Source organism: Argiope bruennichi, chromosome 9, assembly GCF_947563725.1.
Source record: "Argiope bruennichi chromosome 9, qqArgBrue1.1, whole genome shotgun sequence".
Taxonomy (NCBI): domain Eukaryota; kingdom Metazoa; phylum Arthropoda; class Arachnida; order Araneae; family Araneidae; genus Argiope; species Argiope bruennichi.
This window is the reverse complement of record NC_079159.1, coordinates 53,811,693-53,837,076: the sequence shown is the minus strand read 5'-3', so window position 1 is coordinate 53,837,076 and position 25,384 is coordinate 53,811,693. Positions and strand designations below refer to the sequence as shown.

Here is a 25,384-nt window from a genome sequence, read left to right as displayed (position 1 = left end):
TAACTCATTATTGTCGGAACAAAGATACATATATTAGTTTATTCTCAGATATGTGTGAATATTGCGTTTGACAACAGATTATACTTCATTTCCAATTTTTGTCGTACTTATTCATTTATTAAAAAGAAGTATCTGATATCGGAAGTAATCTGTTTTCTATCAGATGGACACAAAAAAGCATTCATCAAATGTTAAAAAGAAATGGCTGTGAACTAATTAAGCTGATAGCATTTTAATTTATTTTTGAGGATGAAGAAAAATATCTCTCTTGTCACTCTTTTTTGTATTATCACCCAATACACGTTAATTATCTTCCTAAAATAATGGCAATGTTGACTGTTATTTTTTCATTTAATATTTTATTAACTTCAAATGAAACGAAATGAACTGCTTATCAATCACTGTTCAGAATTATTGATCATCTTCATACTCGAGAGGATCCATCATCGTGTTTTATTAAAGAAAAAAAGAAGAAAGGAAGTGAAAAGAATGAATGATAATCAATAAATAATGTACATTCGATTCAATTTTCAGTATCGTTTAACTGAGTATTCTCTAATCTACTGAAGGGTCAAATTAAAATCATGAAGAAATAAAAATCTCCCAGTAAATAAGTCTACTTCATTCTCTCAGTTTTTTAATTTTATATAAAATATCATTAAGAATTTATTCGTATTAAGTTGTTAGTATTCATTTAAAGCTTATTATGTAAATAAAAAAACAAATCGAATGAAATCAAACAGAAAATAAAATGATTAATTTCTTTAAATTTAATTCTGTCTAATCTTAAAACTTAATTTCATAAACATTACAATTATATCTGGCGCTAAAAGTATTCACAAAAACTATAGATCAACAATAATATATTTTATTTGTATTAATACGTACGATCGAATACATTCTTATTACTGTAGCATAGCATACAAAACTAAATTCTGCTTTCCAGATTATTTAGAAAGTACTTTTTTTAACGCAAATTTTAAACACGTTCAGACTGGAGATACGTTCAGATCCAAAAGAAATACGTTATCCTATTTTCAAAGAAGAAAATTCGATACAAATGAAAGGAATAAAAATGCAGGTCTCAGTACTGTTCTTGTAGCGTTATTCTAAATTCAAATTTAATTCTGAATATTTAGAATGATTTTATATTAGTTGAACTGTCGTTTTTCTTATAGAGAATGGAATTCATTCATGTGATTTCACAATTTTATTAAAAATATTACTGCGCATGTCATCTAAATGAACTTGTGCAGTGCTGTGTTGTGATGCCACCTTCTTTTCTTCTAAAACGAAAACTAAACGATTTCTAAAAATAAATAAGGATCGTTTGTCATATTTCATCTGAACATGAATCGACTTTAGAACGATATATAGAATCAAGTTTTAACATTTTTTTTCTCGAAATGTTAATTTATCACATTAAAAAAAATGTGTATCTAATATTTATTGGCGTTTTATTAAGAAATCGTTACAGATAATGTAGTATAAAAAACAATTTTCATAGTAGTTTTTTAAACAGTATTCTCATTCGGTTCATAAACATATTCTGACTATAATAGTATCATCTGCTAAATGTCTTTTTCTTCTAAATAATTCTTCTTTTAAAATGTTCCAGAAACCTATAAATAAATTTTTACTATAAATCGAGGATGAAATAATTAATGTACTCCAAAGGAGAATACTTTGGTTTACTTTAAATGATATCGAAAAGTTGTAGCAGTTGCAATTCTCTATCTTCTCTTTTGGATAATAGATGGCGATGTCTGATTATTTACGCATCCCACAGTGTAATGCAATTGTAACATGATGAGATGAGATGAGATGCTGTTCTATTGAGGTGTGCTCGCATTAATGTCTTGTCTTGTCCTTTCGTGTTTGCGTTTGTTTTGTGTGAAATGTTCCTGGAAACATGGGTTCTCTTGTTTCCACTGCACGGATCATAATGATTTTCATTCCACCACAAAGTCTATTTAAAATTTGAAAAATAACAAACATACTGCAGTTAAGAATGCATTTTATTCGAAAAATTCTTCATAGGTATTAATGGTTAGGTAAAATAATTTTTTACGTGAATAGTCATCCTGATAGAATATAAAATACATGAGATCAGCTTTTAAAAAATAATTGAAGCTTTTGCCCAAAATATTTATTATTACATCAAAGTTTTTGACTCTCTTCTATTTATCATTATAATGGTTCATTAACCTAAAACAAGAAATCTGACCCTTTGTATAAACTTTTCTCAAATGCTAAGGAAAGTCTTCGTTGTTCTGTCACAATAATTAAAATCCGTGACACGTTATCCTTCCTTGTCATAATCATTTCGCCAACATCTCTTATCTTGCTCCCCAGCATCATAATTAGTTCCGATAAAATAGTTCGGAACCTGTTTTTGTCCTTAAGACGGAGTGGGAAAGTATAGAAAGATAACAAGAGAAAGTGGGTCTTAGAATAATTACTCAATCATTAACTGCTAATTTGTCTCTCGCAAAAGGCATATGATAGATAAACAAGCGTAGTAAAAATTTTAATCAGCTGTCTTAAAAATACAGTTTGTCATATTTCATATGTTACATGAGATGTCAGATCTCATTCCATTGTGAGTAATTAAATAATTTTACAGTTGTGTGTCAGATATATAACATGAAAAATAATCAGTTCGAGAAAATGGGATAGTATAATAACTGTAACTGTTACTGGCAGATATATTCTATTTAAAAATTAACGCACGTTGATTTTCGGAAAATATTTGAAATATTCCACAAGTAATTGTGTAGTGTAAGAGATAAATTCATTTTAAATTTCAAATGAATGAAATGGGAATTCTGATTAAATTCACTAATGGGGGACCTCCCTTCTCTAGCTGGTGCCTCAATGAAATGCGAGTGATTAAATTTTATCCAACGAATTGCTGAATTACCTTAGTAAAGCTATTATTTAATAATCTTTCTTTCTCTTTGTAATATCTTGATTTTTACTTTCAAAGCTTTACGGTGATAGAGGTATTTTTTGAATTTATTTGAAAGATACATATTTCAAGCGGGAAGGAATGTATTTTAGTTTTGAATGCAAGCATCACAGATGTTCAGAATATGCTCATTTTGTATTAAAGCAATTACCAAAACTCTAATGTAGTTCTTGCTAGTCTTCCCCAGCTGGTCTCTATTGAAGTAATAGTGATATGTATTTTCAAATCATTGATGATATTTTGGCATGGACGTACGTATTTCCACAAAACCTCACTTGCGATATCAGTTAATTGCAAGTGAGGCGACAAAGTTGGCGTCAGAGATGTGGAATTATCAATTTCGCCAGCATAATACCCAAATCGCACTTCATATGATTTCCTTTCTTCATAAATGTGTGTCTGTATGTTCAATTCAGGTTGAAAAGTTCGTATTATTTTTTTTTTTCTACTGAGTACTTGCTATGGACAGATTGGCAAGGTCTTCACTACAGACTTGATAAATGTTTTTTTTTTTATAAAATGAACGCATATTGAGCATCTGCGATGCTTGCATTCAATATTTGAATATACTACTTCGCGGAATATTATCTTTTATATAAAAACAACTATCTGCAAACTTTCAAATCAGGGTAATCACTCTCACCTGTGCATATTGTTTGCCAATGGATTCTAAACCCTCTGCGTTTGTGCGCACGCGTTAAAATGAGTTTAATTCGACAAAATAAGGGTGAGAGGAAAAATGAAAGGCGGAGATGTTTACATTTAGCAATAAAGTTTATTCCGGACTTTACATCCTTCCTCATCTGACCCCTTAGTGAGATAGAATCGTCGAAAAGTGGTCGTCTCAGAATACTCAAACGAACAGTATTGAGATGGAAATTTTCGGAGATCTTTAAATTTCTTTTCCTAGTATGAAAATTCTTTTGTGATACCGCTTCATGATGGACACATCACAACTTTCAAATGTGCAGGAGGAAATATTTTTTAATAATTAATTAAGAGATATCAGCATTGCCTCCCAATTTATAATATATATTTATATTGTAAACTTAGAAATAATCTTGGAATATTAAATAATTGGTATCCAAACAATTAGACAATTATGTTTTTTTTATTTACATATATTTTGGAATAAATTCTATTCTAATCAATAACATCACAAAGAAAATGCTTTTTTTTTCTTATTTTTGGTTTCAACATATACTTTTTACAAACATTTTGGCTTTCCTTCAAGTTTCGTTACATTCTAATTTTCTGTACAAAATATAGGATTTTGGATTTAGAAAAAGAAACATTGGGAATGATCTCCACGAAATTTTCTCGAATACTTTCTAATAAAGGTGTTATTCTCTTCTTCCCACGTAAAACTGTAGATCTTGAGTAAGACCGCGAGTGCCTCGCATGGCATTGGTGAACAATAGTCACGAAATATTGATATTTGGCGTGAATTTAGTATTTTTATTATATCTATCTAGTAAGTGTTGGCGATATTTTGTCGATGAAACCATGTCATCCTACAGGTATTCGAAAATCGAATTGGTATTTTAGATGTGCTGTTTCCAACAGACTGCAACCAAAATTTGACAAACCGCGATTGTAGTCACAAAATCACATTATATAATTATGAAACTACAGACCGACAGAAAGACAATCCCTAGACGGATGTGGTTCCAAATTTGATAAGTACCTGTATATTAGATATAAAATCTCTATGTGTCAAATTTTGTCCATCTAGCCCTCTTTGTTTTGTGCTCTGAATAGATTTTGCACAAAATTTGGCACAATGCTACAAATTTGAAATAAAGACTTTAGACTACGTTTCATTAAACGGCCCTGTTCAAAGCATTTTTGAGTTATCTTTTTTCCAGACAGGCAGATGGACATAAAGCCAGACATATATAATGCCCCCCACCCCTATTTTTTTTTTTTTTTTTTCGAAATCAGGGAGGTTTAAAACGTGGAGATTCTTCAAATTTTCGAATTCGAATTTTATGGCAATTGCAATTTTGTATACGATAAAATAAAAATGCATATTTGGACTCAATTTCTGCATTTGATAAACTGATAATTTTAACAATTTTAAATATTAAGAAAGATATATTTGTTTCCTAATAAAATAAAAACGTCAGAGTATATGATTAGTAATTTTTTTCCAAATAAGAGAATTCAATGAATGTAGAATATTTTAATATTTCATTCAATAAAATCCGTGTTCCCCTTATGAAAACGGTACACGCTTTGGTAGCTTAAGGAATTTTATTTTAATCTAGTTCTGGTCCATTAGTCAACCTCTCACCATGTTATGAATTACTTCATATGTATACGACATCAGATGATAAAACAAGTCAAGCAAATTGTCAACAAATATGTCAATATAATAAAAAATGAAATGCCGAAGGAAACTCTTTGGGGATTAATATGACGAATTTAAAATCAAATTACGTCCTCGTGTAAGATAAAGCAAAAGCAACTAAAGTAGAAAAAAAAAGTATATTATCTTCTTTTTGTTTTGTTTTGTTACGCGCATAATATAAACGGATAAACGTTTCAAGAATTACCATAAAGTGTACTAACAAGTAGTTTAATGTTTAGAGAAATAATCTTGTTTCATTTTACAACTACTTGTGTTATAAAAGCAATAACATTTTGTTAAGCAAATTTTCTTTTGATTATTTTTTTTCGGTAAAAGGGATATTTTATGCAAATGTTCATTGGATACATACATTTGAAATATAAGGCATTTAGAATCTCTATTGCATTATACAATTTTGTAATGTATAGTACTTGAATTATGAATTCTGACATATTAAAATATACATATTTGCAGGATTTTTTTCATATCGCAGTGAATTTGGTGATTATAGGGGATTTTTTTTATAGATTTTTCTTATATTTAATATTTGATGTCATGTTCATATTATGTCAGTTTAGTTACTCCTAGAATGAAAAGAAATGATTATTTAAAAGTTAATTTTATATTGCTAAAACTTGCAGTTAATTATGTCTTATGCAAGCAACATTTGAAAGCCAAATTACCACTTATTTTAATCAATAATCGCTGCCAATGATTTTTGTGTAAATTATATAATTTACAGAACACTTTGCAGTAAATTATATAATTTACAGAACACTTTGCACTTTGCAGTAAATTATATAATTTACAGAACACTTTGCACTTTGCAGTAAATTATATAATTTACAGAACACTTTGCACTTTGCAGTAAATTATATAATTTTAAATAATCCATGTCAAAATGTATTTAATGTTATTACTTTTTTTTCCCCTTCTTTTAAGAGTAACATCTTATTTTTGTAATTTTAAGAAGTATCTATTAATTGGATTTTTTTTCTATTTCTTCGCATTTTTTTTAGATAGACTTCTTAAAGAAAGACTACCTACAGCAAAATGGTTCTCATGATGTGATCTCGGCACAATTTATGTAGATCTTCACCGATTATGATCTCTAGAACCCGAAAAAAAACCTCTGTTCAAGAATTATATATGCGTATAATACTTTGCTCTTGTTAACACTATAACTACAATAATTTTGATTTTTCTAAATCATTTCGGTACATGAGAGCAAAAATGAGAAGAGTAAGTCCCTGCCGAGTAAGGAGAGCAAAAAATTTTGAATGATGTTTAGGCTAGAAAATGAAAGGGGGATGAAATTTTAATTTCCTTTTAACTTCTTTACGATTAATGAGACAGAAAGAAATCAACTTTGACTTTTGCTTTCCAGCTTGCCTAGAGGAATTTTTTTTAAAAAAATATTTCCTAGTTCTTTTTTAGTTGTTTCGTAATTTCAATAGAGAAATGCGCGATATAGTTTGAGAATATCTCGTCCTGTAATATTGAATATACTAATACTAATATTGAGAATACTTCGAAATACTTTCTTTAAAAAAATGCATTCCTCTTTCTTTCACAGTAAATTCCCACATTTTTCAAACATACCGAAAGGTGTGTCAAAGATTTTTTTCACATAATTTTAACTTTCATTTCACTTTACAAATGTAAAAATTGAATTTTTTTAAATCGATTTTTTTATTAATTTCAAAATAAGTTGTATATTTCCAAAGAAAATACAAAATTTGAGACAATTTGAAAACTAAACTGTCAATTAATAACTAAAGTTTAATTAAATTACAGATACCTTACGAAAAGCACAATCCTATCGGGAATTTGAAAAAGTTATTAACAGATTTCATTGTATAATAAATTTTGAAATATATTAATCATTAAAAAGTAATATTTATGAATAAAATACTAAAACTTTAAAAAACACTCTTTTATAAATGAACTATGAATAACAGAATAAAGTTTCTATAAGCATTATAGGAAAGGAAATTCTGAAGTCTTAACTTAACATAACTTAACTTAAACATCAATCTGATTAAAAATCCAATTTGTTTCGAATATTTCTATAAGCGCATTGTACTTTTATGGCTTTGAATGTTTAAATTTTTAGTTTTTATTTTTATTTATTTTCTTGTATTTCTTAGCCTTTACTAGCAGAAACATACTATCAAAAATCCTTTTATTAATAATCATGACATTTATCCTATTTAAAATTATGACTAAATAAAATAATAAATAAGTTGGCTAAAACTAATTCCTACTTTTAAAAAAAATATCGACATCATGACAAAAAGTTTAAACTTTCGTTGGGTTCTAAATCGGATATTATTATGTATCTTTTTCAAATTTTCAGCTTTTACTTTGTTCTGATTAATAATTATTATTTTCTTATCTTTTCTTCTAAAGAAAGAAAAAAAAATAATGATCTCTGAACTTTTAACGTACTCTTAGAATAAAGCTAAAACCCGTGAAATTTTACTTTTTTTTAGAAGTAGCCAAAACAACTCTATAATCGTATACGTGAGTGCGTTTGGGGCTTTCTAATTTTCCAGTTGTTTTCAACAGAGGTCTTGCCACTGAAAACTTTCCCACAGCTTCCGGTTGTAGGAAGCCAGGTGTGTCGAACCGAGCTGGAAGTGTTTGAAAAAAAAAAAAAAAAAAAAAAAAAGACTGGCGTATCCATACTTCGTCTGCTGTGGGAAATTTTATCTGTCACGTATGGCAACAGTTTTAATTTATAAGTCAGCGACACATGCGATTTTTTTTTTTTTTTTTTTTTTGCAAAGATATAAACATAAGGTGAATCAACAACCTCTTGTTTTCTTTATCTTTTAAATCGTGCTGTCTTGGTATCAGCAATTCTTTTCATGTTTTTTTAATTGTTCATTTTATTTCCTAACATGTCGGAATTTATTATGGTTAATGTAGCTGTAGGTTAATGAAGCTGTTGATGCAATTGATAAATATATTTAGAGTAGGGGTTTTTTTATTATGAATTACAAATAAAGGAAATCCAATGTTTTATTAACTTATTTTTGAAGCAGAAGAATTTCATTTCATTTTGTTGCATTCCTAGAAGAATTTATTTTGATTTTTATATTCGTATTGTAAAAAATCGTCTCTAATCTTATTTTAGAGCGCTAGCTTTTTTTTATGACTTTTCTAATTGTTGAATAAAAACGGCTTTTTTTTATTGTATGTTCAGATGGTTAAGTAGGATTCTTGGAAAGAAGTACATTTTAATTTTCCATTATGTAGAGGTTAATTTTTCATTAATGACTTTTTTATTCTACGCTTTCCTTGAATGCTTTCTTTTTCACACATGTGTTTATATTTAGTTATTATTTATCAAAAAATGCGAGATCTAATTTATTTATTCATTTTTATTTAAAGGTTGTTCAGTAACAATGCGAACTTTTGAGAGCTACACATTTACTATACTTACACATTTACTATTTATCGCATTCAAATTTGGAACTACGAATGTTATACTTGAAATAGAGAAAATTTGTATTTTTATTTATGGCGATTAAAATTAAAATGGCACTCTAAAAATTGTGCAGAACTCCATGAAGTTAACAGCTGTACTTTCTGATTATTTTCACATCAAGCATTTATAAGATTTTAGCAAGCTATTTAAAAGAATTTTTCACATTTTTAAAAAAAAAATTATGGATGATATATTTTTAAATGGATGCACGAATGTTTTATGCCAATTTAATGACTTTTCATTATATTCTTCATATTTTTAAAGAATATCTTTTTGTCATTATTTGTGCTTTTTTTTCTACTTCAATGTCGGAGAGTAAAAATGTAATAGCAGAATTTCTGGTACAGTTTAAAAAAAAAAAATACCTCACCATTATTTTTTAAAAGTTTCATCATGTTTGTGAAAAAATTCTCTTTGGTTGAATGCAAAGTAAATCATTAAGTATATCTTATTTCACAAATCAAATTACTATCAGAATTGATCTAATAAAACCACAATAAATAACTGCTTTCTGAAATTCATTCTTTATTGTGATGAGATTCTTTTGTAGCCTGCAAGGTTGCCGAAATTATGAATTATTTAATATGAATTGATGGAGAATAAAGAATAATTTTTACAGTAAGAACGGTTATTCACAAAATTCAAATGAATCACTTGGAACTACTGTTCCGGTTGCATTTTCTCGTTTTTAAAGAAACACATTCTTCAGTTTTGCGAAACAAGTGTGAAATGGTTACAAGGTTGGTGTATTCTGACACACATGCATATACTGTCACAAAACAATATGAATTCGGAAAATGATTCTGTAATTGTTAGATTTGCATAAAATGGGAAAAAAATCCTTACTATTCACAGAAATATGTCATCGCAGATATTTGAGAACCACTACTATAAGGCATTAAAAAATTTCCAGATATGTATTATTTTTTAATCCATTATTTGAAATCGTTTCTTATGTTTTAAAGGTAGTTGTTTTCAGATATTAATATTTAGCTGTCTATTTAAATAAAAATTTCTATACATTATCTATTATCTATGGGATAATTATCACCATTTTGAAAATATAAACATATATTAGATATTTCAATTTCACTCTCCGTTATTCACCATTTTTAATAAAAAATTATATTTTATTATATTCGAATAATTAAAGGAATGTTGTATAATATTTGATATTTAATTACTGAAGATTTTTCTAACTTTGGCCATTTTTTTTCTTATCCCTTAAATTAAATATTTTTATTTTGAATAAAACAGTGCATTATTTTAAATTGTGACATTGATTATTCAACAAAAAGATCGTTTGCCAGTATAATAGAGATATTATCTTACTATGAAAATGTAAGTCTCGAACTCAGTGAGATTGCTAAAGCTACACACATCTTTCTCTATCAGATTCTTAAATATTTGTAAGTAAATAAATAGAGACTTAAAAACTCAACTTAAGCATTTTATAAGTATTTTTTGATAACTATTTTTAATTTAGCTTTAATTAATGTTTCGTTTCGTTTCGTTACATATTTCTCAATTCCCGAATAGCATCAAGTAATTTCATCAAAAATAGGCTAACGTTTTTCTGAAAAAGAGATCATTAGAAAACAAAATTTAGAGAAAGTCTGGTTTAGATCATTGGGGCCAATTAAATTGATAATGAAAGAAGATGAGAAGGGAGTGTCATGGAAACAGTGACGTCGAAGGCTTATTTAGGTATATGCACAAGAAGACTCGCTTGGTTAAAATAAAGTGGGTAGTAAAATAAATTTTTTTTTTCGTTAGTCAATGAGATTACATTAAATCACCGTCTGCTACTGAGTCAAATGGTGCTAATGCGATATTTATCACGTTAAATGGGCTATAATGCCACGATCAATAAACATAATAAAAAATAATATGTGTATCTTATAATTTTAAACGAGCAATTCATGTACATATATATACATATATATTTCGTGTATCTCGAAAGCGGCTCTAAACGGTTTGGATTAAATTTTATATTTATATAAGGTTTTTATTTCTATTTATACAGGTGTCTTTCTTGAAAAAACGCTATTTTACATACAGAAAAACATTATTTTCTAACTAACTATTAGAGCCTTTTTCTATCTGTTCTCTGCTGACAATATCATTTAGCGCCATCTCGTAAATTATTGTGGTACTTGCATTATAAGATGTTAACCTACTGTTACCGGGTGGATCCTAGCACAGCCCACCTCTTGGCGTCTTTTTGAATTCTCGCCAAACGACTGGTGATAACGTCGCCAATGCGGCAACCTAGACGGATTTTTTAAATTTATTTTTATTTAATTTAATTTTTTATTATATTTATTTCATTTTATTTATTTATTTTATGATGTATTTATTATTTTATTTTATTGTTATTTATTAATTTTATTTATTTATTATATTATTTTTTTATTTATCGATTTTATTTATTTATTATATTTATTTTTTTATTTATTATATCAAGTATCGTTTTTTAATTGAAAAATAATAGTAACAAATATTCAATTAGTAGTCAACTTGGCGAGATTTCAAATAAGTCGCCAAGAGGTGGGCCCATTTAGGATTTTACCCTGTTACCTCAAAATTTTGTGAAAGAGTGCTGATGGATATGGGAGGAAGTAAGATGGAAACATATTCTTATGTAATCGATATTCGTATCTAAATATTTTCTCCGAAAAAAACATGATTTAAAAAAAAATTGCTAACGAAGCTTGGTCTTCCAGATTATATCTACCAGATATTGATACAAAACAGATAGACTTACTTAAAATTATTTCATTCTTCATATAGATTTATATTAATTCCAATTATATTTTCTAATATTGTACGGAAAAATATTTCAAAGCCATTTTGAAATGCTTATGATTTATTAAAAATTATTAATTATTAATCTAATTAACGGAAGCCATTAGATTAAGTCTCTTATGATGTCTGTAGTATCACAGTGTGAGGTTTCTTATTTAGCGAAACTACTAAAACTTAACAACAGTAAATGTATATTAAATTATAGAATCATCGCGTAGTTTGAGCAAACAATTTGCTTCAATTAATTCAGAAAAATTGTGAATAACTTGTGAAGATAACTCAAATATTAATTTGATGCACTTAATGTTGTTTCATAGATTCAAATGGGAGAAAATTACTATACATGTATTTTGATGACTTTGCTTTCTTTCAGGGCACCAATCCCTTAGCGGCGACTTGTCGAGGAAAATTGCAAATTCAGCGAGCGAAATTGAATCAAGAAATAAATTACCAAACTATGATGAGGAATGGGGCGGAAAAATTATACAGGTAATTTACCACCTTCTATATTTTTGTACAAGAAAGATAAAGTTCGTCTAAATTCTAAAGATAAAATACTGGAAAATACAGTTTGTTCTTTATTCTTGATTTAGGAACTTCAGCAAGTCTGGATCGAAGAATTTTCAATATTGAATTGTATTACAATTTTTAATCAGTTCTTGCCTTTTTTCTTTTGGTTGAGTAATTTCTTTGTAAAAGTAGATAAAGATATGCAAGTCAAAGAAATGGAACATAAAAATTTAGTTTCAATGAAAACGTAATCTTTAATTCCAATGAAATGTTTGTAAATTAAATTTAATCAGATAGATTAATTTTAAAGAAGACAATTTGAATAAGTACTAGAATCGGAATTTTTTTTTCTGAATTTCTATTTTAGTAATAGCTTTTTACAGAAATCAATTTCTCTTTATGATTAATATTGATAAAATTAAATAGAATTACAAATAGTTCTTAAATTTGTGTCATAACATTCAGCAAATCTGTGTATTATTTGCAATTTTTTTAAAAAAATTCTAAAATGTTTCGATGCTTTTCGCTTCGTATCCATAATCTGTCTAAATTTAGGATTCTTGTTAATCTGAAGATAAAAGAGAAATTGATAAGGACTGAATTCCTAATTGCTTGTTACATGGATTTTACATGGACTTTAGATTACAGTGGAACTTAATGAGCATGTTTCCGAATTTTATTCGCAATGTTAAACACTATTTTAGCGAAATAACTTTAGTCCATACCAATTCATGTTTCATAGGACTAAGTGTTCTATTCAATCCCTTCCGCCCCCTCCCAAAAAAATCATCTCAGGCAAATTTATAATACGTAATGTTATATTTATAATGCTTGCTCTGTTTATAAGAAAATTGTCTAAAGATAATTGTTTTTGGCTACGCTTCAAAATTTGGCGAAAATGAGGCACAGTATTATTGTTAAATGAATTTGCTGTCATAACTACTGCCTTATTAGGCGATGCTTCTCAAAATAAGATATAATAATTTCCCATGCTTTCAGCATCTCCCTTATTTCACTAGAAGATTGTAATACTATTGTGACTATTATTTTTTTCTCTCCTGATCAAATCCTTTCAACAGCTTTTACCTTGACGCAGTACAATTCCATAAGTTCTTCGGTAATCCTGGCTATGTACTTCCACCAGCTCATCGATATCATTTTTATCTATCTCTAGCCCTACAATCTTGACCAGAATCAAAATCTCGTAAATTGAAGTTCCACAGGCACTTGCTCAGATCTCTCGGAGACGCGTTCGATAACGCTCTCCGACCAAATAATTCCGTGTAAATACAAGGCTTCATAGTGACGTCATAGTGTCTTCTTTCACTCGTTCTGCGAAACATCGCTCACTAAGCGAGTCACTATTTTACGTTTCGTTTTGCTTGTTTGCGAAGTACTAGTTAAGAGACGTTTGACTGTACTAAGATAGTGAAATTTGTAAATGAATTTGCGCATATAATTTAGTCTTTTATTACAGGGCGACAACAAATAAAAAATTAAAAGAAACCATAGCTTTGGAATTGAGTTTTGTGAATTCCAGTCTTCAACTTCTGAAAGAACAGTTGGCGGACTTGAACAGCTCTGTGCAACTTTATCAGAATAACAGGTATACAAGATTTTTTTTTTTTTTTTTAGTATACGTTTTAACCATTGTCTTTTGCAAAAAAGGTTTTGCTGGCACTCTTGTGTAATGAAAATAACCGTTCTTTTTTTTCTGTTGCATTATATATATCGTATCATTACACACATTCTGTAACATTTTATACATTGAAATATACATGCAATAAAATTTATTAAGATATTATGATACATTATTTAAAATTCAAAAATCATTTTTTAAATATAAAAAATAAAAATAATGATTTTATTAAATCTTAATCATTACATAGTTTCCCTTTATTTACCTGATATAACCACCCCTGTTGTTTCAGATGTTTTAAGCATTTAACTAACAGTTTCTCCATAATTTTTTATAGAATTATAACGACTTTGAATATTTTAATCTACTTTCTATGAACTAAAATATATGAAATTTCGATGCAGATAATGAAATCGTTAACTGGGAATTGTTAATTTTAGTTATCGATATCGATAAATAAAGCTTTTATTACATTGAAAATCGTACTAAATTTATTTCTGATATTAATTACACTTAATATTTTTACTTAATATAAATGAAATGTTGCATGATCATGCAATAATTGTACGTTTGATGAGAGTTTATTCTATATTAAATGGATTTAAATATCATTGCGAATAAAATTCATTACAATAACCCTCGAATAAACAGGATGCCTGGTTGCGAACTATTTTTTTTTTAATATTCATTGTATGTCTATCAATCTTTGAAGCTTTATTCATTTGAGATACAATAAATGCAGTGCTGTCATTTACAAACCAACTATGAAAGGACGCCACCTGGAATTTCTTTGTATCTCTGGTAGAAAAAATTACTCTTCAATTTCAGACGTTCTTCCATAAATGAAATCACGGGGGCAGGGGGTATTTGAAAAGTATGTAATCTAAAGCAGAAGATTTTCATTGTCAAAATTTTCCATTATTCTTTTTATTTCATTCATGTAGAAAGGCAATAGGCACAAAACGATCTACAGGGTTAAAAATAAATTCACTAAAAAAGATACCATATTACAATAATTTTGTATTGCATAAGATTATAAATCCATCTAATATAGTAAAATAATTTCTAAATTCGCATTTGGGAGCGACTCTTATACTGCTATTGTTTGAATTAGATCTGCAGAAAAGAATAATCTTAATGAGTTAAATAGGAAAACATGGGAAAACGGAGCTTTTAACCAGCGTTTAGTACTAGGGATTGCAATACCGCACCAACATTTCAATACCGGTATTCGGTATTTTTTAAATCTTAATACCGGTATTAAAAATTTTAGAAAAAGAAAGAAAACACAGGTGTTTCTTTGTTTTATTTGTCAGTTTTGTTAGAGAGTGTAAATATCACAAAAAATAATTGGTAACTTACAAATTATAACAGTATATAATCACAAAAAAGCAAAGGAACATCTTATTTATTTAAATTACAAAAAAAGTGTAAATATCACTATTCAGTCTGTTGTACTATTACAAATTTTTGAAATGTGATCTTAAAAAACATAATGCATCAATTGTACTGTCATTAAGCCTGAAAAGTAATTTTGTGTAAAAATTACCAGCTGTCGAAAACGCTCTTTCGGCATCTACGCTAGCTGGTGGTACTGTTAGCAATGCGCGATATAATTTTTTCAAGTATTTACCTCTAAATCCCTCATCTTCAAATAAATCGATTTCTCGTCGGATGGTTTTGGATATAGCTGATTTGTGTTTTGATTCGTTGAAATTTTTTTATTTATCGCTAATTCTAATTTTTGTTCAAAAGACAATTCCTTTTCACTATCGACAGTAGTGACATCATAATCTTCGATAATTTAACCGAATTCTGAATGTGGATAGGTTTGTGGGTAAAAAGTTTTAAGAAAATTTACTCTAAACTTAATCAGATTTGAATTGGTTGTTTTCTTTTCTTCTTTTTCATTTTCATTTTAAAAATCATTATAATTATTTAAATACCATAAGACATTTTCTATTTCGGTATGCCTTTCTTCTGTGAGATTTTTGAATGTAATATATAATTCTTCAGATAGTGATGCGCGCTGTTCTTTGTGACTGCAACATGATATTTATTGTTGCATTAGCTGTTAATAAATTAGAATCTCTCCGACATAATGCCTCAATAGTCAGTTTTTTTGGAAGTAGAGCTGATATAGTTCTGGATATTAAGTCGAATTCACTATCTGAAAAATTAATTTACAGGTTTAAGTCGATTATTGCTTTTTGGATTGGATTTCTCAGTTTCAAAAATTGCTTCCATCATTATGAGTAAACTGTTCCAACGTGTTTTAGAATCTAATATTAACATATATTCTGTTTTATTTTCAGTTAGTATATATTTTAGTAATACATCCTTTTTTATAGGGGAACGTTTAAATATCTTAACAATTTTTCGAACTTTATAAATTATAGGAAGCAATTCTTGATAGGTTAATATTTCATCTTCAAAAGCAATATCTTCTTCAACAATTATATTGTCATTATCTTCATTGTCAATATCACTCACACTTTTACTCTCTTCAAAGTTGGAATCCGAAGTTTCTATATCCACAGTATTTGGATTCTTCTGTTCTTTATTTTTTTGGTATAATACATCTATTACTCCTAATTGAATCCATGTGCATAGCACAACTGCTGATTTGCACCAATCAACTTTCCAACTTTTTTCACAATTGTTGCTCCATCAGTCGTTATGGATACAATATTTTTTTTCAGGGATAATCCATGTTTCGCTAATTTAGATTTAAGCAATTAATTAAGCCATTAATTAGCTAATTAATTTTCGCCCGTTAGGGAGACATAAAAACAAAAACGTATGCTATTTTGTCATGTTGACGATCCCTGAACATATAGTGGAGACAATTTTAAAAATTTCTAGTAAATACCGAAAAACCGGTATTTAAACTTGTGAATACCGGTATTACAAAATTGTACAAATGTCTCAAAATACCGGTATTCGGTATCCCGGTATACCGGTATTGCAATCCCTATTTAGTACACAAATAAAAGCAATACTTTAGAACATTTTTGTTAGAAAAAAAAAGGTTTTTTTTCTTTATTAGCAGCTGCAAATACTCAGCTGGACACTCGACAATAAATGTGACGACAAGAAGATGATTGTGATCATTTCTTGTTATTTAATGGCCACAGCTTCATTAAACAACATTTGTGTAGCATTTCTTCGCTTCCCATTTTTACGGAAAGAAACCCACATTTTCGAATGATCATAATGGATTTTTTTTTCTTTCAAACGTAGGTTTTAAAAATCCCCTGTAGAAATTTGACTGCTGAGTGCGCAGTATTATGTCAAACCATGATGTTTGGTTCTGTACAATTTTCCATTTGTAAGCGCAAACACTGTTTCTCTCTATTCTTTGTATGTTTGCAGTTGAGTATTATACAGTACAGGCTATTTGCCTGCTTTGAAAAATGTCGTTTTCTAATGATAGAAAGTTATATGAAAAATTTCTTTCCCTTCTTTATACAAGACAATGGGCTTAAAATGTATCTATCTAATTCTTTTTATAACTAATGATCTAATAACTTTAAATGAGCAATTATTGTATGTATAAATTTATTTATTTCGTGCATCTCGGAAACGATTTGGATCAAATTTTATATTTAGATAAGTTTTTGCATTTTAAGTTTATCAATATAGGTGTTTTTCCTGGGAAAAAAAACGATATTATACAAACAACAACAATTTTTTATTACTATTTGAATAAGTATATTCAACTGCCGCTTCGAAGTCTGAGCAGTGAAGTATAGTGGCCAGAACAACATAAATGACACGTGTGTTACGGATCCTCGGTTCGAGTCGCGTTTTCTGTTTTATTTTTTACTTACCTATTTATATTTAATATCTTTGCCTTTTAAATTTATCTATATAGGTGTCTTTCCTGAAAAAATGCCATTTTACACACATACACACATAAAACATTTTTTTATAGCTATCCATTAGAGCCTTTTTTCTATCTGCTCTCATTTTGACAATGCCATATAGCGCCATCTCAGACCCGCTTTCACCATGGTAAAACTGAGTGTAAGCTCAAAAATATAAATAATGATAGATAAACTGTAAAATGAATACTGTAATATAGCAGATTGTTCCGAATAACATGTTAAATTAAGAGTATTCAGGAGTTTTTTTTAAAAAATTAAATGACTAGTTCATATGTAGTATGATTGAAAATTATTCTTATGTAATCAGTATCTGATTTGTATCTAAATATTTTCTCAAAGAAAAAAAAACACCCTCCGAGCGAAGTTTGGTTTTCCAGATATTAATAGTATATCCGAGATAAAGAAACTCGAACAATCTAATCTGTAGTAATATCCAGATAGATACCTCCCCGTCTAATCTTAGCATTCAGGTTTTATGAATGGAGCATTATTTTCTATTTATTAGAACTTGGGGGGGGGACGGAGCATTAGATCACTTCTATTTCCAATTTGTATTTCAAAATTTTTCTCATTTTTAAAGTCTTTAAATGTCATCCGTATATTGTCACATCCACGAAATTTATACATTTTAATCTGAATTTATTTATTATCATCTTTATTGAATGGTTAAACCATATGCTTGGCGCAGTTTGGCCAAGAATGATTCTTGCGCCAATAAACCCAACTAATCAAACCGCCAATCAAATGGGTTTGCGAAAAGTTCTCGAGCAACAAATATAACGAGATCAATGGATGGGCACGGTGAAGTTATCTCTTTAAGATAAGAAAGATTTCCAACCTTGGTAATTGACCATATTCTATCATAAAAAGACCACATTTGTTTTCCGACCCTATGACTTTTTTTTTATTGCTAAAGTTGATTGGGGAAGTTCGGAAAAAAAAATAAGTTGATTAAACGGCTTAAAAAGTAAACATTATATACGCATCAACAATCCTACATTGTAATTATACATTGTAAATATAACGGCATTGGAAATTTTTCATCTGTTTTAAATACATAAGAGAACTAATTATTTTGCAGCAAATAAATTAAATTGTTGATATTGCAATTTAATTTTTTTAATGGTAATGTGAATATTTACAGTTCCATTCCTACAATGCCAATGGTACCTCTTGGGTTGAAAGAAACGAAAGAAATCGATTTCAAGGAGCCGTTTAAGGTAAATGCTTCTGAAATAAAAGAAAGTTTTTTTAGTTTTTCAATTGAGATTTAAAAGAAACTACTTTATTTATTACATGACAGTTTTTTTGGGATGTAACCAAGAAATAATTTTGGTTATTATCTTGAACCTAATGAGTTATAAACTAATTATTCTCCTTCTTTCTGCCTCTTGCAGGATTTTATTCTGGAGCATTATAGTGAGGATGACAGCAAATTTGATACTGCCATACAGCAGTTAAATCAAATAAGACAGGTCAGTTGATGAAAATTGTATTTTTCTTAATATATGCAATGTATATGTTTTGCTTCTGTATAAATACTTCATTATGCTGTTTAAAAGTATATTTAAAAGAAATCTGATAATTTTTAAAGAACTTTTTGCTTGTAAGTTATTCAGAACTTTGAGAAATTAACTTTAAATTGTTTGTAGTAATTCAAATTTTAACAGGAATTCCAAATGCTCAAGATATAAGTTAAACGCTACATTGGGAGCAAATAAAATAATAATTTTTCTAATTCCTCAAAAATTTCTTTTCTGAAAAAAATTATATTCATATTAAATTACGATTTTCATACATTTTTACATTATCCAAAAAGATACATTTTAACTAACAACATAAAAAAAATAAGTTATCATAATTGGACCTTTTAGTAAAATAATGATTGTTAATCACAATATCTTTATGTAATAATCAATATTTTATTACAGGGAATGGTTATGAAAACTCTTTTTTGCTGTTAAATAAGATAATGAGTATTGTAATGTCATTTATATTGACGCTAAAAAACTTTTAAAGATAGTAATAAGATAGCTTTTGTTTTTTGTTCCTAATTATTACTACTTATAAAGAAAGGTATTTGCTCTCTTGAATGCCACTAATCTCGATTTTTAATCTTAAAAGTTATTGTTATTATTATTACTTTGTTCTCAAGAACAAATATGAGGAGATTTTTTTTTTCGTGTATTTGGTTTGGACATAATGTACGGTTATATACATACATACATACATACATACATAATATATATATATATATATATATATATATATATATATATATATATATATATATATATATATATGATATGCCCTTTTTGTTTTTGATTATAGGAAGTTCTGTTTTTTTCCCTTTTTTCCCCCCCGCCTTTAATAAAAAATTTCCAGAAATGAGATAGGTGGCATTGCTTGTTAAGCGACGATCTAACGCATTCTTTCGACTGTGCCATTAGTGAATCTTAGCCCTTAAAAAAGGGTTGATATTTAACTTTTTGTTCTTCACCCTATGTTCTATCTGTGAAGCGTGTGGAAGAGCCTCCCTGTAAAACGGGGTTGTGCAAGCAAGTGTGTGAGCATCATCTTCATATGAGTTAGAAGTCAGACTTCTGCCTTCGGGTGCTCAGGGGTCTTTACCCTCATAAGCCACTGTATCCCCCTTTCCGTGGTAAAGCGGACACGACATCATCATCATAAAAATTACATCAGCTGATATAGCACAAAAGTCTGAGAGGCAAATTATAAGTTTTTATCATTTTGATGATTCAGGAATGGAAAAAGGAAAATTTCTCAAGAAGGGATGTAGGAGAAAATTTTAGTCTTGGAATAATTTGGTTTTAATAAACAGAAAAATATGTCCTTACATTCCTTGAATAAGTAAATGGATGTAATCAGTAATGTTACTAATGTCCCAATAATTTCATTTTTTTATGTTACTCTTTCTTCATTTTGCTTCATAAGATATGCATCGCATGTTATGCATGCTGGTGAGCATTTTATCCAAGAGTTATTCAATAAAGGCGACATTAAAACAATTCATTTACATCAGAGGAAGTTTTTTAAATCCTGTGAGTATTGTTATTGAAATTACTTTTTATATTTATAGGCAATAAGAACACCTTCCCGAGATGCATCAGGAGTGAAAATGCTATTTCATTATTACAACCTTCTTTATTTCATTGACAAAAGATTCTTTGCTTCACATAGAAACCTAGGATTACATTTTGAATGGTAAGAACTTATTATTGCTTGTTTTTTCTTTTCTCGTACAAAGAGAAAGTATTGTAATCGTCCAAAAATTCAATCTTGAGATTCTGAGGAATCTTCCCTTTCCAGACATTTCTGAGTACGAAAAACACACTTTTAGAATTATGTCTGGATATCCTCGAGTACTATAATTTTAGTTTTTAGCTAGACTAATAAAATTTGGTATTTTTTTTTTTCATGAAATGTTCAGATTTCTATAAATTTTTGAAAGAAATCTTCAGATTTAGAGGAGATAAGTCTATCTATCTGCCTTAAAGCACATGGATACAATAACTGCAAAATGTAAAGAAATTTATGGATTTATAGGAGATGAACAAAATTTAATGCACAGTTCTAATGTATTAAGTATGAATTTTTATCTAATTTACTACATCCATTAAAAGATAGATTGTCTGATTCACTGTGCATATTGTATGTAAATGCTATAATTTTAAAACGCAATTACTTAACTAAATGGAATTTGGCATGTGATCTTGTTGATATAATTATAGTTTTACGCTAATTTTTTTTTTTTTTTGGTATAAAAAAAGACAGCCAAAATTTATACTTCGCTATACTATGAACCCCAAAGCGCATATGTGCGAGATTTAGAAAGTAAAAAGAAAAAAAAAGAACGTACAGCGTTCTTGGCTTTGTCCAACATCTTTTATCTAAGGTTAGAGACGACAACATTTTTTAGGGAATATGCGAGAAACTTCGGGGTGACCAATCTCGTTGGTTTTCAAATATCCTAAATTCTATCGATAAAAATAACAGTTAAGACTTCGATAAAAGATTTAGGGTGGAATTGTTATAACCGAGTAACTATAAACTATGTCCAATCTGTTTCATTAAAATTTATTTATCAAAGTATCTAAATTTATAAGAATCACATTTGAGGATACAGAGCGAGATGAATTTTTAGTCTTACTTACAAATGATCAAGCCTTGATAAACCATCACCCAATCGATCCATCTTATTATATTAGTAAAAGAGGTGAGGGATAAGGGGAAAAAAGATGATGTGAGTGGGGTGGGTAAAGAAAATGCTACTAAGGTAATGCATGTGATTTTAAAAATTCCGTTAAGCTTCGAATTTGCCTGTGTGTGCGTACGAGAAATTGATACAAAATGGAAAATTTCTTTTATATTTGATGTACTGATTTTTAAGAAAGATTTTGAGAACATAATATAACGCAAGAAAGCAATACTTTAAAATTCGAATTTCAAATGATTACCTTTTAAATTTTTGATTGAAGCATTTTAATATTCACTTTCTATATTATTATATTTATTTCCGAGTAATATTTTAATTTGGGTTTTCTTTACATGATTTAATATTTAATTCGTAACCTTTTAAGTCTTAATAAATATTTTGGAGGCATTTGAATTATAATTAACTGAAATTTTAATTAACTTTTTTTAGGTTTGATAGTTTAACTGGATTGCCCAGCATGCAGAAAAGTATTGCATTCGAAAAGGCTTCTATTTTATTTAATATAGCGGCTTTATACACACAAATTGGAGCCAAACAGGTACTGAAATGAATGAAATATATTTTCTCCTCCTTTATTTTAGATGCAATTGTATAAAATGTTTACCGGATTTTCTTAAATATAAATTGCTATTACAAATCACAAAATGATTAATAATGTGTTTAGGAATATGAACTCAACCGTTTGAAGATATAAAAGAATGAATTCTACTTTAAAAAAACAAAACAAACATAAGTCTAATCTTTTTATGGCATTAATTTCTCAGAAGTATTTAAATATTACTAATCGTAATAGAAGAAGGTCTGGAGACACGTGTCTATCCTCTTTTTCATCTCATATTTTCACAATCCTATCTTTAAATACAGTGCCTATTTTGTGTCGAGTTTAATATGATTTTAAAAAAATTTCAAACAGAAGCAAAAGTAAAATAAAATTCACTTGTCACATAACATTTCAGGCTTTAATATATAGGAGACAAAAGGAATGACGGATTTAATAAACTTATAAGATCTTTTTGAACATCATTATATAACTTTCGGTAGAACGCTTCAAAATAGATTTAAATTTAAAAATACGCATTGCAGTTTGACAATTATTATGAAATAATTGATTTTTAAGCTTTTATTTATACAAGGGTGTAAACTATTGTATCGACGGATGAAGATTGGCTAAACATTTTGATATTATTGCGAAATCTTATAATCGTTATTCAATCATAACTGAAAAAAATGTGTCTTTTGATAGATTTTAATTTCAATTTTTTAATTAGCAGTTTATCCAGGGAATGCTTTGAATGTGTACTATTTCCCATCAATAAAGTTCAAGCAATGTTCATTCGGGAATAAATATATGAAAAAATGTTTAATGAGACTTCATTCCTCTCTTGTTTTGTTACTTACAAAAAAGTATACTACAAATGCTTTTTTTAAAAAACATAATTTTGTTATGTTATTGTTTATTTATTAATTTATTTTTCCGTAAATAGGACAGAACAAAAAGCGAAGGAATGGATGCAGCTGTGGACAACTTTCTGAGGGGTGCAGGTGTTTTCCACTTTTTGAAACAAAACTTCAGCAATCCTCCCAGCACAGACCTTTCTCCAGAAGTTTTGGATATGTTAACACATTTAATGCTGGTAAGCAATTGTAATCATTTTTGCACTTTAATGTAAGAATTTCCTTTACATATTTTTCAATTATTATTCTTTAAAAAAAATCTTAAAGTTGTTAATAATTTAAAATGGCATATATTTTTCTTTTCTACAATTTATAAATAATTAATTTTTTCTTAATGCATCATCTACAGGGGCAAGCGAGGGAATGTTTGTTCGAAAAACTTGTATCTGATTCAGAAAAACGCACTCTGCATCAGTGCTTGGATATAGCGCAAGAAGCTGCTCAGGTAAATAAAATGAATCAATATTGAGACTTTTTAGATCTTATTGTTCTTTATTAGCTAAAAATATTACAGAACAGATGATTTTATATAGAAAAAAAGCAGTTCTCATTTTCGAACATGACATTTTTCTTTTTAAATTTTTACATTTCTTTAATTAATATGTTTGGTATTGGAATATTCACTTCTTTTTCGTTTACCTGGGTAAAAATAAATGTTTAACTTTTGTAAAAAAATAATCTAGATAATTAATAAATAAAATTAAAATGTTAATTAATTCTGAAATTAATTGAGAATTTTTTTTAAAAGTTGTTTCACGTTGATCATGCAGCCAAAATAATTCAAAGAATTTTGAAATTGCTCTCAAAATACAATTTCGTAGATATTTTTCATTTCATACAATAAATGAAAGATAAAATGATTTTAATAACTCGATTTACACTTCCTATAATTCTTATAATGACATTTTCTCTTATTTTATTTAACTTTTAATTTCATGCTATAAATTAGTGAAACATTTGATTTTTCTTGTTATAAATTCACCATTTCCATTTACCTATGGCAGTAAGCTATTTTTAATTTCAATTAATGAATATGAAAATAGGTAGTTGTACTTTTACAAAATAAATAAATAAATAAAAATAAATAAAAAATAATAATAAAAAGGCTGCAATTTATATGCAAACTTATACCAATTTACGATTTAACCCTACAATAGTACTGCATAATTCATTTAAATTAATCTTTAATAGTATAGTTCTCAAATATTTATATAACAGAAGAGATGAAAACAAAGCTTAGGGGCCGCGGTTTCCTGGTGGTATGGTCTCGACTCGTGAGCCGTAGAGTTTCAGGTTCGAGACCCGATTCCACCGAAAAATCGTCGTATAAGGGGATCTGTTGCATGTTAAATCTGCCAGGGCCAAACGTCCTCCCATTGGTGTGGTGTGGTGTGATGTGGAGAAGGGATGCTTGCTCAGGTGTCGTCCTCGTCATCTGACCGCGGTTCAAAATTACGAGGTCCGTCCCAATCCCTAGTGTTGCTTTACAACGGGATGTTAATATAACTAAACTAACTAAAAGTAGGCAAAGCTTAAGCAAATTTGAAAGTAGCAGTAAAAAATAAAACAGTGCATTTTGTAGGGTCCTTTATTTTAAATTTCTAAATGTTAAATAAATAGTGCTTACATATTTATTCATATTTATTGTAGGTCTCTGAAGTATACAAGCAGCTCTACATTCTGCAAAATTCGTCAGTTATCAAAGATTGCGTTCCCAATTCTTGGGGTGGTTTGATGCACGTGAAGATGGAATACTACGCATCTCTTTCACACTATTACGTTGCTCTTGGTTTAATTACTCATAAAGGTAAGAAAGATGTTTTAGTGTTACTATAAGAAGAAAGATCAAGGTGAGTCCAAATAAAAAAAAAAGACTGTAGTTATATGTAAAGAAATTATTATAACAATATTACAATCGCAATTCATATAGAACAGCAGAACTATGAAAAGAAGACAGTAAAACTAAAAAAGATGTATTTCTCTCGTGTAAGATGTTCTTTCTCTCTCTCTCTCTCTCATATATAT

General features: G+C 28.4%; 1 protein-coding gene across 2 annotated transcripts in view; it reads left to right on the top strand.

Annotated features, from left to right (window-relative positions):
- LOC129985208 (rhophilin-2-like) overlaps nt 1–25,384 on the top strand; it is a 140,799-nt gene that overhangs the window by 107,817 nt on the left and 7,598 nt on the right. For both annotated transcript variants that reach the window (XM_056095147.1, XM_056095148.1), the window contains exons 2-10: nt 12,002–12,117; nt 13,616–13,744; nt 18,812–18,887; nt 19,065–19,142; nt 20,768–20,892; nt 22,334–22,442; nt 23,389–23,538; nt 23,709–23,804; nt 25,010–25,166. In XM_056095147.1, the coding sequence (XP_055951122.1) occupies nt 12,002–12,117; nt 13,616–13,744; nt 18,812–18,887; nt 19,065–19,142; nt 20,768–20,892; nt 22,334–22,442; nt 23,389–23,538; nt 23,709–23,804; nt 25,010–25,166 (1,036 nt within the window). The remainder of the gene's footprint in view (nt 1–12,001; nt 12,118–13,615; nt 13,745–18,811; nt 18,888–19,064; nt 19,143–20,767; nt 20,893–22,333; nt 22,443–23,388; nt 23,539–23,708; nt 23,805–25,009; nt 25,167–25,384) is intronic.